This window comes from Toxotes jaculatrix, chromosome 18 (assembly GCF_017976425.1).
Source record: "Toxotes jaculatrix isolate fToxJac2 chromosome 18, fToxJac2.pri, whole genome shotgun sequence".
Lineage (NCBI taxonomy): Eukaryota > Metazoa > Chordata > Actinopteri > Toxotidae > Toxotes > Toxotes jaculatrix.
In genome coordinates, this window is record NC_054411.1 from 2,752,971 (window position 1) to 2,767,117 (window position 14,147).

General features: G+C 43.6%; 2 protein-coding genes across 2 annotated transcripts; both read right to left on the bottom strand.

Moving 5' to 3' along the window:
• Positions 1-21: 21 nt before the first annotated feature.
• bcat2 (branched chain amino-acid transaminase 2, mitochondrial) lies at positions 22-9,918 on the bottom strand. The gene is made up of 11 exons (XM_041061874.1): positions 9,681-9,918; positions 7,563-7,634; positions 6,948-7,148; positions 6,064-6,174; positions 5,092-5,211; positions 4,676-4,839; positions 3,190-3,332; positions 3,015-3,100; positions 2,647-2,787; positions 1,953-2,027; positions 22-1,524 (listed from the first exon to the last, which is right to left on the bottom strand). The coding sequence occupies exons 1-11, from the start codon at positions 9,696-9,698 to the stop codon at positions 1,483-1,485; spliced, it is 1,173 nt and encodes a 390-aa protein (XP_040917808.1). The 5' UTR covers positions 9,699-9,918; the 3' UTR covers positions 22-1,482.
• Positions 9,919-10,189: 271 nt separating this feature from the next.
• On the bottom strand, positions 10,190-14,147 carry hsd17b14 (hydroxysteroid (17-beta) dehydrogenase 14). The gene is made up of 9 exons (XM_041061879.1): positions 13,905-14,147; positions 13,772-13,810; positions 13,490-13,587; positions 13,014-13,080; positions 12,806-12,897; positions 12,493-12,597; positions 12,338-12,405; positions 11,693-11,789; positions 10,190-10,614 (listed from the first exon to the last, which is right to left on the bottom strand). The coding sequence occupies exons 1-9, from the start codon at positions 13,984-13,986 to the stop codon at positions 10,468-10,470; spliced, it is 795 nt and encodes a 264-aa protein (XP_040917813.1). The 5' UTR covers positions 13,987-14,147; the 3' UTR covers positions 10,190-10,467.

Consider the following 14,147-nt stretch of genomic DNA (forward strand, 5'->3'; position numbering starts at 1 on the left):
AGTTTGAGACTAAAGACTCACTCAACTCAGATACGGTTTATTGTAAAAACAACAGCCGAGTAAAAGTAACAGCACATTTAAAAGAAAAAAAAGACACAAACAGAAAACTGACATTACTTAAAGAATCCAGCTAAGTCCCCTAGTGCACACACACTGGAAAAACCAAAAACAGCAGCTGACGGCAACGAGCTAACAGACCGAGGTCAGGCACTTAGACAGAAGAGAGGGACAGGTGTACAGTTTGTGTGTAAAAATAAAACTACATTCAAAGAGAGGAAAACCAGCGAGAAGGGAAGGACACGAAGCTGCAAAACGAACAGCAAAAACACCGGTGACACAGCCACGTCCTTTGGAAGACAGTCGCCCGAATTTCACAACAAGACATGGGGGAAAAAAAAATAATTAAAAATCCTCTAAAATAACAACACAATCTATTTGTTACTATACACTGTTTTCATAATGATTACACAGTAACTAGTGCAGGAGTAACTGCCAGCATCTAACAGTTCTCTTCTACAGCGTGTAGGCCTGTCGTCCTACCGTCTGCGTGTGCTATAGTTCGCTCCGACCTCGCCTTCTTATTTAATCTCAATCTTTAGCTTTTGTGCAGTCGTACTCAAAAACAAACAAAACCAACAAACGTTTAAAAAAAAACAAAAAAAACAAACCGCTTGTTCATCTTCCCTAAAAAAGCTGAGTCACACTCAGATACAATACCCGACGTCGACCGAGGTCAGTGCAAACTCTGGTGTCGAAAGTGACGTGGCCCCAAGAAAACTACAGCAATACTCCCTCACATCATCATGTACACGACAGTAACAACACACGTCCTACCACGAGTATACAGGCGTTCACGTTTCCAATGTCAGCTGCTCACATGTAACAGTTAAAAGTTTCAGAGAAAACACCACAGGTCGTTGCAAGTAGTACAGGTTATCGTCAGCATCTTCTGCTGTGGAGCACATTTTAATACATTTGTTGAAACAGTACGTATGAAATGCTGCCTAACGTTAAGTCCTACACACCGAATACAGAGCTGCAGATATCTCACCCCCTACGGCTGAAACATGTCAGTTTGTGCCAAAGACAAGAATTCAATGTTGATGGTGATGACAAGCAAAATGACCAGTCTGCTTTCTGGTTACGCACCTCGAGGTCGAGGGCCGTGTTGCGTCAAAACGTATTGTTTTGCATATTGTCGTTGATATTGCTTTCCAAAGCGAGCCGCTACATTCAAACCACCAAACGCTATTCCCTCTGAGAGTCCGCGGAGAAAGGAACATCTGTAAAAAGCTGCCTGAGCAGACGGACGGAGGGAAGCGTCCGTCTGCTCAGGCAGGTGAGTGAGGAGTGCGTTAGTGAGCTTAGAGGGAGGGAAAGGTGGGGGTGGGGGTGGGGGTGGGAGGAAGGGGGGGCGCTGGTCGTCCAAACTGGAATTATGGGACTAGCTGTTGATACAACTGGCATGTGCAAAGTGGCCCTTTAAACGACGAGTGTTGTCCAGTCGCTTGGTTGGCGTCCGTACTGAACGAAGCAAAGGAAACAACAGCGACAAGGAAAGAGAGGAAAACAGGGAGAAATGAAAAAGTAGAAAATGTTATTTGTGGCTTTGTGCATGTGAAAGTTTAAAGCTGCACTATGAGAAGGTTTAAATGAAAAATTCTAATTTTGTCTGTCAGTAAAATGACTGATAATCAGGAACTATTTTCACTGCTGAAAACTGAATATCTCCGGGTTTTGGGCTGTAGGTTGAACATGTTTGTGTTTCTGACATTTCATAAACAATCACTAAAACAATTGTAACAAAAACAAGGGCAGATCAATCCACAAATGAAAATAATTATTTCAATCACAACCAAAACATCTGCTCTTTATCCTGTCACATGCTTCACGTTTACTGAAAAGACTGAGACACACTGACAGCTGAGCACGGAGCGCATTAGTGAACTTACCTGAATATCAGTAAGCTCTTTGTAGAACCTCTTTGCCAGATCTGGACCATTCTGCATCGTCGGGATCTGGTGCACCTGACGGAAAAAAGACAAATACACACATTTACATTTCACTCCTTTAGCCAGAATGATTTGCAATCAGCGCGTTTACATGTGTGTTTACTGGATTACAGTCGGCTTTCTGCAGTAAACTGGTTTCCTAAACCTCATGTAAAAGAGGAATGTGGTCTCCATGATCAGTGAAGGAGGTTCGGGAAGCCTGATATTCCCAGGTGGATTTCTCTACCGTGCACGTATACGAGCGACCAGGTGTTAAATCCATTTTTTACAAAGACGCAGGTGAATGACAAAGACTGAAGACAAGCTGGACAAAGTTCAAACAGTACAAAAGAGAAAGACATGCTTCCTAAATGAGGCTGAACGTTTCTGATTACTGACAGTAACCAGGTTAGTACAGTGTATGCACAGTAAACACTGTGATTACCCACGTAACATGGTTTCTGACATATAAACGCTCAACGAGTAAAACAGTAGAATGAGCTGATCATAAAAAAACAAACATTTCAACATTTCAAACGAACAACAAGATTTCTGAGAGACAACTGCACCAACTTTACAGCGAGGACACGAAATCAAAGAAGCACAGTTACCCAAAGCAGTTAGTGAGAAACACGCACAGCAGGCGACCTCCTACCTTTCCTTTGTAGAGGAGGCTGCCGACAGGACAGACCACGCAGGCCGTCCCCGCTCCAAACACCTCCAGGATCCTTCCATCATCCAGAGCCCGGAGCAGCTCCTTCATGCCCATCGTGCGCTCTGTCACCTTAAAGTCGCCCTGGAAAGCAGAGACCAACCGACATCGAGGAGGGATCAAAGATTCAGGCAGCATTTATGAACATTTTTGGTTTGTGACCAGATAAAATACAGAAATATTTGAGACAATGAGCGGTGAGCAGTTCCACCTGAGATTTATTTCAATCATTTTTGAAGAATGAAGATATAAAATTATAAATGCACAAGAAAAAAACAAAGATGGCGTGATGGGGCAGCTCACTGTCTTACCCAGCTTCTGGCGAGGTCCAGCAGAGACTGTCTGGTGACTCCTGGGAGAATGATGCCGTCCAGAGGGGGGGTCACCAACTCTCTCTCTGCAGACACAAACACGCGTGTTCATTCGATGAGGAGGAGGTGAGAATCAGCCATCATAAAAATATGGACAGTAAGAAAACAGCCTGACCTCCTTTCTCATTGGTCCAGTAGATGAAGAGGTTCATGGTGCCGACCTCGGTGATCTCCTCCTGCTCTCCATACAACCACAGGACCTGCTGACAGCCTCGCTTCACCGCCTCGTTCTGCACCATTATCGTAGGACCGTAGTTACTGGAGAGACGGACGAGAGACAGTTAAAACACAGACAGACACAAACACTGTATGAAGAGGAGGCAAACGGGTCAAATGCACAATACAGACGTCAGGTTCCAGGGGTAAGTTTGGTCTTTGCTTTAATTTTTATCAGCCATGTTTGTTTTTTTTCTCTCAGGAGAATTTAGAAACACACTGGGTTGTAAGTGAACGGAGGCGTAGGTGTGTTTCAAAGCCACACCTGAGACAGGTGATTGTGCCGAGAAGGAAGGATCCTGCTGATAAAGGTTATCAGTGTGAGCAACAGAGGACTGATTGTTTTCTCATCAGGTAGAAATAAAAACACTTTGCTTCCTCGAACAAATAAAATACACAGTGTTGTCTTTGCAGAGACGTGTTCAACTCCTGCCAGGAAGTGAAAGGACTGAGAAATATGCAGCTCTACCACGAAGTCTGAAAAAAAATTTCCCTGTGACTGCAAGAACAATGAACAATGCAACTCACAGCTGAGACTCAGGGGCTGAGACTCAGGGACTGAGTCACTACGTGGCTGAGGAAATTTGTCCGTTTTTTTTCCTTGTGTCGCAACGTTCGAGCTGCACTCACGTGGATTCACAGAGAAACTCACGGTCCAGATCAGAGATCAGAGATCCAATGAGGTTTTGGTCAAGGTTCAATGTTGAGAACTGGATAAATACTGACAACAAATCTGTCACACTCAGTCATTCATGGTAAAAACTTTGAACCTCTGAACCTTTCAGACACAAAATCTGATTAAATAAACAGCAGGTCAACAGGCCCTGCACACCCGTGACTGCTGCTGCTGAATCAGGCTTGATAGTTGAAGTGCATCCTCGCCGTCTGACGGCAGGGGAGCAGATTTCGTTGGCTTAGTGAGTCGAGTGGGTTATGTAATCACACTGGGATCATGTGGGAGCAGGCCTGTGACGACAGGCTGTGAGGAACGAGTGGAGATTACAGGAGGAGCGACAGAATCTGCAGAGCAAAAAACTGGAGGGATCCACACTTTAATAACCTGCTGCTGTGAATCAGCTGTACTGTCACTTTAGTTAGTGTTGGGTTTATTTCCTGCACTCGTCCAACCTCAGTTGACAGTGATCTTGAGCATTTCAGCCTCTGTGGTTTAAAACAGGCTGATTTTATCATGTATCATCTCTTACAGACGCCTGACAACGTTAATAAACCAGTTTTTCCTGCTGTGACCAGATCAAAAGTCTGTCTTCAAAAAGTTCCCTCGTTCCCAGGAAATTCACAGGCCACAAGCTTTTCTTACATTTTGGTGCTACAAACAAATGACCCCTCAAAATGTTCCACAAACAGATGGAAGTTAAAATACTCACCCTCCCATCTTATAGGCCCCGACGCCTCCCTGCCAAGCTCTGACATACGCAGGGTCCGCCAGCAGAGAAACAGGGCTAAAGGACCCTGTGGTGAAGTAGGGCCCCACAGGGCCGATGATGACGAAGATCATAGCTTTTCCTGCCCGAGACACGCCAAGTGACGGCTGGAGGATTGGGGGGTGGTGAGAAGACAGATAATTAGAAGCTGGAAGTGAGTCACTACGACAGTAATCAGAACATGTGATTTCACCACATTTAACAGTTTAATTTATAAGAACAACAAATTCAATTTAAGACCTTTAATAACACGTAGAATGAATTTAAGTTTTCAACGTTAAAGAACGACAGAAGACCAGTAAAGACAAAAAGTTTCTCTGCTCTTCACTGTGTTTTTGTTCACTGATGCTGAAGCTCACCTCAGTTCCTATGAAGGTGGGTCTGATGTAGAGGCTGGCGTCCTGGGAGAAGGGGACCCAATCCTGGTCGACCTCCACCAGCTTCCTGATGCACTCCAGCAGTTCAGCTTTATCGAACAACTACGGAGAACAAGGACGTTAACCAGCGGCTCTTTTCATTTTTTTTGTTTTTGTCCAAATAAACGTTCCCAAAACCTCCAAATATTAAATTTCCTACAATGAAAAACAAGTAAAAATCAACAAACTCTCACATTTTCAAATTCACAGTTCAGAAATTGATTGTTCAAAGAGCTGCTGGTTCATTCTCCGTCAGCTGATTCAACGGCTGGTTGTTGTGGTTTTAGTTTACATAAACCTTCATGGTGGTAGGTTGTTGTCTCTGAAAAGCTGCACTGCATTTGCATCAAATCTTTATTCACCAACAGGTGTGAAACACTGAGTATTGTCCACACAGCAGAGAATCAGACCACGTGGCTTTGGGTCATCATGTGATTTAACTGTAGTTTCCACTGTGTCCTGCCTTCAACATTTCTTGTGTCAGGCTGGTGTTTTGTGCAGCGAGGGAAAAAGAAAAGAACAGGAAGGCTGCCGAGCAGTTACGCAACATCCAACAGCTTCACAACGTGGAACCTGCTCAAAGAATCAGGAGAATCTGAGACGCGGTCAGACCAGCAGGGGCGCTGTGGCAGAACCACGTGTTGGCACAGGTACAGAGGATGAAACGTGAACCAGGAGGTTCAGTACAACTCGGAGAAGTTTCAGACAGCAGCGCGTAATTAACACTGTGGTAAATTCCACAGGCATGTGCTTGACCAGGCAGGTCTGTGCCACAGTGGGTTTTGTTGGTGTCAGTACAGACATTTTAGTATAAAACTTATATTAATTTTAATGTCAGTGATTTCACCCTTTGCAGGTACCCTCACTGATGTAGTGTGTTGTGGTCTCTAAGGGAGAGCTGAGGAACAAACTCACAGGAAGGCAGCACCTGTCGGCGCTCCGGTGCATCCTCTCCATGTTCAGCATGGGCCTGAACAGACGGACGTGGTTGTCGACTCCACGAAAAGCCTTCATGCCTTCAAACAGCTGGAGAGAAAACACACAGCACTTTATCTCTGGACAGGACACACACAGCCAGTGATGACGCTTCACTGAGTGAAACTATTGTCATCCAACACAATGTTACAGAGGTTTATCCTTAACAACAGCAACAAGAGTGGGAAATGTGTAAAGGAGGAGTCTTTACATATTTTATTTATTCATGTGATCATGTTTTGTGAATTAATTTGTTCACTTGTAAACTTAGTGGGATTTTTATTGCCTCCTTAAATTATGAAGAAAAACACTCAAAACATGAAACTGTTTGGGGCAACACACTGATAACAGTTCAAATATCTGCATGAAATATCAGCTGTCAACATCTCTACAAAACTGTAGGTGTGTATTGTGACTGTCACTGGTTAACAACATTCACAGCAGACAGTGAATACATCAGGTCTGGGGCACCCCGGGGGCCAATACTTCCAGCCATGGACCACACAACGTTCCCGGTTCTTTCTCTTTTGTTCCATGTTATGTTCCATTTCCTTGTTTCCTGTCATTTCTTAATAGTCTACCATCAATGAAAATGATTCTTTATTTATATAGACCTTTTCAAAGAAAGAAAGAAAGAAAGAACTAAATAAATCAATAATGCAATCAATGAAACACTAAATCTAAAAGCTTTTAAAAGTGACACCAAATAGAAAAGGTGTTTATTTTTCAGTTTAAGGCACTAAACGCTTTAAAACTGAATAAATAAAAAACCAGGTACAGATGTGATTTGTGTGCTGCACGCTGGCAGAGCTCTCCCCTCTCACCTCTATGGAGTAGTGCAGGGCGGAGCTGGCAGGGTGCAGCGACAGGTTCTGGAAAGGTTTGATCTGAGGGGCCTCCCAGCCGCTCTTCTCCGACCAGTTGATGGTCAACATGTGGTCCGAGAACTGTTTGCCGAACACCAGGGAGGAGGGGTCGGGCTTCGGCTTGCATGTTGTGTTGCGCTCGATGTTGAGATCTGCTGCCTGAGATGGAGACGGACGAGCGAGGCGGAGAAGAAAGAAGTGGACGGGACAAGAGCAGAGCGGGCGACGGATACAGCGACTGATTTTAAAATCGTCATTATTGACAGAGCATGCTTCAAACGTATTAGTGGAGCATTATACAGAGCCAGTCGAAGTGCTGACGTATCCGGCCAATTAGGCACAATTAATCAAATTCAATTAAACTGAATTAAATAATTACATCACACAGACAGTGAGGGAAAGACAGAGGAGAAAGAGAAGTTTACATTCGAGGCAACTTGTCCAAGTAAAGGTTTAAGAGACACACCCCTGCCCAGGCGTGTGCAGTCAGGCCCAGGCTGCAAATCACGCTTGCTGGAGATGACTCAGGCCTTAGCTGGTGAAAAGGAAAACGTTAATATTTTCCCTCATTACCTTAAAGGAGCTGGCAAACCGCAGTGAGCCAACAGAGAAGGGGAAGGCCTGAACAAGTCGTGCATGGAGTGCCTGCAAATGAAACACAACAAAGTTCTTTACAAAACAGCACAGTCACTGTCAAAGTCCAGAGACGCTCAGCTGACAGTGTATTAGGCCGACCTCTGCTAAAACTAATGCAAACTCATACAAGAGTCCTGCAGTAAACTCTCTGTGGGATCGTTCTGGTGGATTTAGTTTTTGCAAAACAAACACAGTTGGACCAGCACCTCTCTGAAACTGGTCCAACACAAACTGAACATTATAACACATTAAAACAACACTGTACAAAGTACAACATGTCTGACATTGCGTTTGTGGGTGTGTGCGACCCAGCACCAATCATATTGTCTACAGGTCGCAGTGTGTAGCTGGTAACACATGCCAGTAGGAAACAGCCGCCGTTAAGTGCTCTACTGTAAATAGAATCGGGCACATATGCGGGCTACTCTGCAAAATGAGGAACGTAAGGCGGGAATGTGTGCGAGGATCCTGTGTGGGCATGACAAAAGGCCACAGAATGAGTGCGAGCCAGGAAAAGGCAGAGTGGAAAACACCTGATAAACCACCAACAGTAACGGCTTTCTGTTGAAAAAGTGCTCAATAAGATTTACAAATATACTGTGAAGCATGATCACACTACTTTTACTGGTTTGCAGCGCTCAGCCTGACTTTATGGTGTTAGCAGGTCCTGTCATGAATGAGAGGTAATGTGGGGTTAAACAAGGTGTGATATTATCTCCATGACTGTTAAACTTGTATTACTGACTCATTTTAATACTTACAAAACAGGCTGTGGCTTTTGGCATTCCCATAATTCATCTTTTCATCTGCACTGGTGTCTCTTACAGTTTGTTCCTTTACATTCCCAAATATGGTGCTGTTACTGAGTGTGAGCCAAGATTTTTTTTTTTCTCGTTCCAGTCATATTTTCATTACAATAAACGCAGCTGCATTTCAGGAAGTGCTAAAGAGAACAGTATAACTGATGCCTCGGTAATTCCTACAAAACGCTGCACGGAGGCTCTGCAGCAGGAGTCCCTGTGTGCGTTTTGTTGAGTGGATGATTTAAGTTTTGCCTTTGTTGCGACCATGAGTGTGTGCACAGAAATTTGTTTTTGCTGTAACGTTTGGGACATGCATGAGTCAATCTGATGCATGAAACTTTGCACAGTTTTTACTCATTTGGGCCCAAAAATCTGGGATTAAATTTAAATTAAATTAGCAAATGCTAACATTAACACCAGCTAGCATCCGTGCCTAATGTCTGAGCTAGCAGCAACGTAAGGCAGTTAGTTTACTTGATTCATTACAAATACGAAATACACAGGCACAACAACACGGTACTATCGGACACCTAGCACATTCTGCCGATATCATAATGTTTGACTGAGGCCAACTGGACTTTGAGAGCTTGCACAGACATTCTGCCGATATGCATCTTAAGACCCCATTAAGTGATGGATGCTGCCTTATAGCCTTACGCCAGACTCCGTTTACAAATATGGCTATTTAACAGAAAAAACGCTCATTGCTTAGTTTTAACAACGACCCAAAAATAAACTCATGACCATTTCAGCATTAGTAGGATATATTTTTTAATTCGGCATACTACAAATCTACCAAAAGCACGAATTAATAACTGACGATTTGAATGGTTTTTCTACTGCATCCACCAAAACCGTGAAATGTGGCAAGCTGTGCGAAAATGAATCAAACTATCATTACATAAAATCAGACATAAGTTGTTGGACTGGAAGTTTGACGAATTTGGTATTAAGATCTTGAAGATTTACACTAGACCCCGAGTCGTGTTTTACAAGATGTCTGTTTTTGCTGGTAAGCAAAACAATCCTCGTTCCCACAATATCTGAACGAGGTTTGGTTCAACGTCCTTTCCATGTTACTGTTCTACCACCCTCGGTGCGGGCGGGACAGACGCATGAGTCCGCGTAAAGCAGCCGGTTTTTAAGCTCGCGTTTTCGGGTTTCTTATCTCGCACTGAAGTGAATCATTTACTCAGACAACCTGTGTAAACAGACAGCAAACAGCAATACAAACATCGGTCAATGAACTCACCGTCCGGAGGGCTGCCATCTCCGCTACGTAACAATGATAAACCAGATTATCTGTTCGTGCGGAAACAAACGCTCAGGTCAAAGTCAGCTTGAGTTCCGCTTTGATATACGAGTCGCTGCTCAGCTGAGGTGAGGCCAGAAACATAAACGCCCTTCGCGTTATTAGTCCTTTAACAGACACACTTGACCTACAGCAGCTACTTTATGCTTTAAACAGCCACTGCTCTGTATTTCTTTCTTTCTTTATTTCCTGGATTAATAAATAAACATCACCTGAACCGTTCTGTGTAAACACACAACAGCATGAGTGTGAAAATGATTTAAATGACTTTGCTAAAATCCCGTTACAGTGACCGGTTTTATTAACCGGTGAAGCCTCATTCAGAAAGTCAGTGGAGGCGTCACACAAAGCGTGACATGCCATTGGTGGACAGCAGCATGCCCAGAGGGGGAGGTTATTAGAGGTCAAAGGGGATGATGCTGATTGGCCGATCAGTGGGGAGTGGACCAGGTCGTGTTACACAGTTGGTCAGGACGCCAAATTTTATGCTGACTAACCTCAACCAGGCAATTTGTAGAACTAAATGAATGAAATGACTTATTTTTACTGAATTACCCCCCCTCCTCGTTAAAACGATTTAGAATTCATCTTAATAATGTTACCAGCACAGTTTAACACGTGTAATCTGCATTAAACAAATTAATCTGCAAAATCAGCTGCTCCACAGCCATAAAAATAAAGAGACTCCAGAGACCGAGAGAGAGGTGGGGGCGGGCGGGGCAGGGGGTCAGCCCGGGATCTGACTCTTGAAGCCGTAGTTGAGTTCAGCTCCTCCGCTGAGCAGCAGGTCTATCCCGGTGCAGAAAGTAGCATCAGCAGCGAGATACAAGGCAGCCAGACCACACTCAGCCTCCGTCCCCATACGACCCATCAGCTGTTAGGAGAAAGGAGGCGTGGCGTTACTCTTCTTTTTTTTTTTTCCAGTTTCAGATGGTTCAAGTTTGTGGTTTCACGGAGTAACTGCCTCGTATTTATGTGTGTGTTTACACTCCAGCAGCTGGTCCCACAGATGCTGCTGTGCTGTGTGTTACACTGTCTAAAGGCAGCTTGGCTATTAAAACATTTACCAAGTAAAAGAAGCATTTCAGCCCTGGTTGCAGAGGCCTGCGGGAACTGGCTTTTTACACAAGACTCCATGCAAAAAAAAAAAAAACTTTCTAAACACACAACCAGAAAAAATCCCCAAACACTGCAGTGTCACGTAGACATAATATTTGTTTTCTCATTTTGTATTATCATTGCTTGACTAACAGGAAAGACCAGATGAAAGGAAGTGTGTAAATAATAAATCGCTGTCCTCCTCCTCCTTCTGCAGTTACACTGTAATAAATCAACTAAAAACTGGAAAAGAACAGCAACACATCAAGAGCCAGGACATATGTAAATGTATAGCAATGGTTTTAAATGGGGTGACGTTGGATAACAGCTTAAATGAGACTCTTCAGTCTCAGTCCTTTTGCCTCAAAGGCCTTTTTCTGACTGGGATGAAAAGAAGGCTCCTGACTGCAGAAACCAGGGAGTTAACATTTACAACCCAATAGACACACCGCAGTGCCTGGCAGCTTGGATCATTAACACAACAATGTTACAGGAACAGAAATGCACAGGGTTTTTACTGGCTCCAGTTTAGCAGGATCAAATAGTTTCTGTGGGTGTGGCTGAAAAGCACCGAGCAGCAGCACAAAGCATCAGTGTTACACGTGTCCTGCGCTGCACCAAAGTCATGTTCAGTCCTGACTCACAGCTGATGCCGGAGACAAAACAAAAGCCTTTCCATTTTTGACCTGAGGGTAAAATCTGTGATCTTGTACTAAATCATCTAAATTTCTATAACTTTAAGAATTAAAAAAAATAGCTAACATCACAAGGACATCTCACTATGTCCATGTCCCATATTATCCTCATCTGTCTGTCCCTGAGTATGAGACCTGCGTCCCTCTGTGAGAACTTACCTGAGCATCTTCTCCCATTTTAATGGCTGCCGCAGCATCTGAAGTCTGTCCCGCTAATTCTTCCCACAGAGGCGTCAGCACATTACCCGGAGAGATGCTGCGACACGTGGCAGACAGTGTTACAAAGGGTACGGTTAGATCTGTAGTTACATACACACATGTGATATAAACTTTACATCAGTTTTATCATTTTATAAGAGAAGAGTTTGTCCAGAAAAGGACAGGGAATCTCAAAGGTGTTGGGAATATTTTACTTTTTGCTCCACTACATTTATCTCTGTTCCACAAAGAGACATTTCCCCTTTGGAGGGGCCACTCGACTAAACCGTATATAAAATAGTAAAAACCAGCTTCACCTTGAGCAACTGCAACAGTAAGTTGCTGCATTGATGCATAAGTAGTTATATATTGTTGTTTCATACATTTCTTGGTACTCTGACTTCACAAAAGGCTCTAAATACGTCTTCAAACACTTATAATTAGTAAAAAAAAAAAAAAAAAAGACAACAGGACTATGACAGTCTCTTGAATTAGACATAAGATCCTGGACTGTCCCGGGGTGAATTTAAATATACATGTGATGAGATTCTAAGCAGAGAGGAGGCTGAAGAACCTGTACTGGACCCAGAAACCAGTTCGTCTCACCAGTTGACTCTCACGTTGTAGCGACTCTCGTCCACAGCCATGGCCTTTGTCATGGAAATGATCGCCCCCTTGTGGAGAAGAGATCACATCACAGGACTCTCAGTGTGAGGGGAGTGATGTCCTGTGAACAGCTGTTGTCTGGGTGATTAACTCACCTTGGTGGCGACATATGGCGCAGCGTCTTTCTGCCCAATGGTTCCCACCAGACTGGAGACATTGATGATGTTACCCTGACGCTGCCGCAGGTACGGCAGCGCATACTGCAGAGAGAGTGAGACCTCCAATGAATTCAAAGATCCTTTTGAATCTTTGAAACCTTTTGAATGCAAAAAATCAGGGTTGCTTATAAAAGTCAATTTCTTACAGCCTCCCTGTGCCTCCACAGAAATCAGCCCTCATGGGGTAAAATCATAATCATTTGTATTTTACATAACTTTTACATGTGCGCACACAAGCAGGAAACATTACTTTAGAAGCCAGGAAATAGCTGATGAGGTTCAGATTCAGCAGATCTCTAAACTCCTCTGCTGTGGTGTCGTCGGTGGGTTTATGAGGAGGATCTGAATGAAGACAGAGATTTAAAATCAAAAAAGAAAACAACAGAAAGGCTTCGTGTTGTCCTCATCTTCTCTGTTTGAGGTTAAAAAAACAAAACAAACACAAGTGTAAGACTCACGCCATCCTGCGTTGTTGACCAGGCAGTCGATGTGTCCGTAACGCTCCACTGTGACTGCAATCAGCCTCTGCAGAGACAGGCACACAATTATTATTATTATTATTATTATTAGTGAAATACAAAGTCTAATGCTGGCTGATGATCAGTGATGCTATCCTCAGTCTGAATAAAACAGGTGAGACAGAAGGAAAGAAAATGACATTTAGGTGAATCAATTAAATCTTTACATAGAAATTAACTCACTTGCCAATTATATAATGAAACTTTGAATTTGAATTTTCGGCCTTATCTCAGAGAGTGAATGCTGTTCTTGAAACCGTGACTCATTTTTGACGTTCAGGTAAAGTCAGGTGATGAACAGGATATAGTCTGAGTTACAAGGGCAGTGATCAGGACCAGATCCTGTTCATTTCATAAGAGAACTGTAAATCTGTGAACAGTGTAACTGCACCAGTAAAACTTAAGGTGACCTTTACCTTGATGTCATCCTCTTTGGAGATGTCACATGTGACAAATGTGCAGGAGCCTGGTCCTGCTTTGTTTAGCTCCGCCTCTAGAGCCTCACCTGCTGCACCTAAACAGATTATCGTCGAAGTTTATTGTCAAGTTTCACGTGATGCACTGATTAATTAAAAGTCAAATCAATCAAACGCACCTGTGATCGATTTCAGTACAGATGATAAAGACACGTTGCGACACGCTGGAACATTTACACAGAATTTAATGTAAAATAAAAGCAGAATAAAAACGTTACTCACCTCCTCTTGCACAAAACACAACTCTGGCACCGTTTTCCACTGAAAAGAAAAGATGCAGAATATTGACTGCGCCACTTCCCGCTGATCACAAACACAAACGCATCCACAGCACAGAGGACCACAACAGCCATACCAAACACCCTGACGATCCCTCTGCCGATCCCTTTCGATCCTCCAGTGACAACCACCACCTTGTTGCCGTAGCGCAGGGACATGTCGCCTGCGGTGATGTGCAGAAGTGTGATCGTAAAACGCTGCGCCGCTGTCAAACAGCGAGACCTGCGGTGATTATTTTATTTTTGTTGACCAGATCTGTTTTGATGTCTCACAGCAAGGTCCGCGTCTTTTCCTCTTTGTCAAACTTTAGTCAAAATCA

Bases quoted from the DNA above. Each gene is read 5' to 3' on its own strand.
- bcat2 (XM_041061874.1), bottom strand. The intron at 5,212-6,063 runs GTGAGTTTGTTC...TGTTCTCCGTAG, and splicing joins CCGACAGGTGCTGCCTTCCT to TTGTTCGATAAAGCTGAACT. The intron at 3,333-4,675 runs GTGAGTATTTTA...CCGTCTCTCCAG, and splicing joins GGGGCCTATAAGATGGGAGG to TAACTACGGTCCTACGATAA.
- hsd17b14 (XM_041061879.1), bottom strand. From the start codon at position 13,986: ATGTCCCTGCGCTACGGCAACAAGGTGGTGGTTGTCACTGGAGGATCG. The intron at 13,588-13,771 runs GTGAGTAACGTT...TAATCTGTTTAG, and splicing joins TGTGTTTTGTGCAAGAGGAG to GTGCAGCAGGTGAGGCTCTA. The intron at 12,898-13,013 runs GTGAGTCTTACA...GTCTTCATTCAG, and splicing joins GGTCAACAACGCAGGATGGC to ATCCTCCTCATAAACCCACC.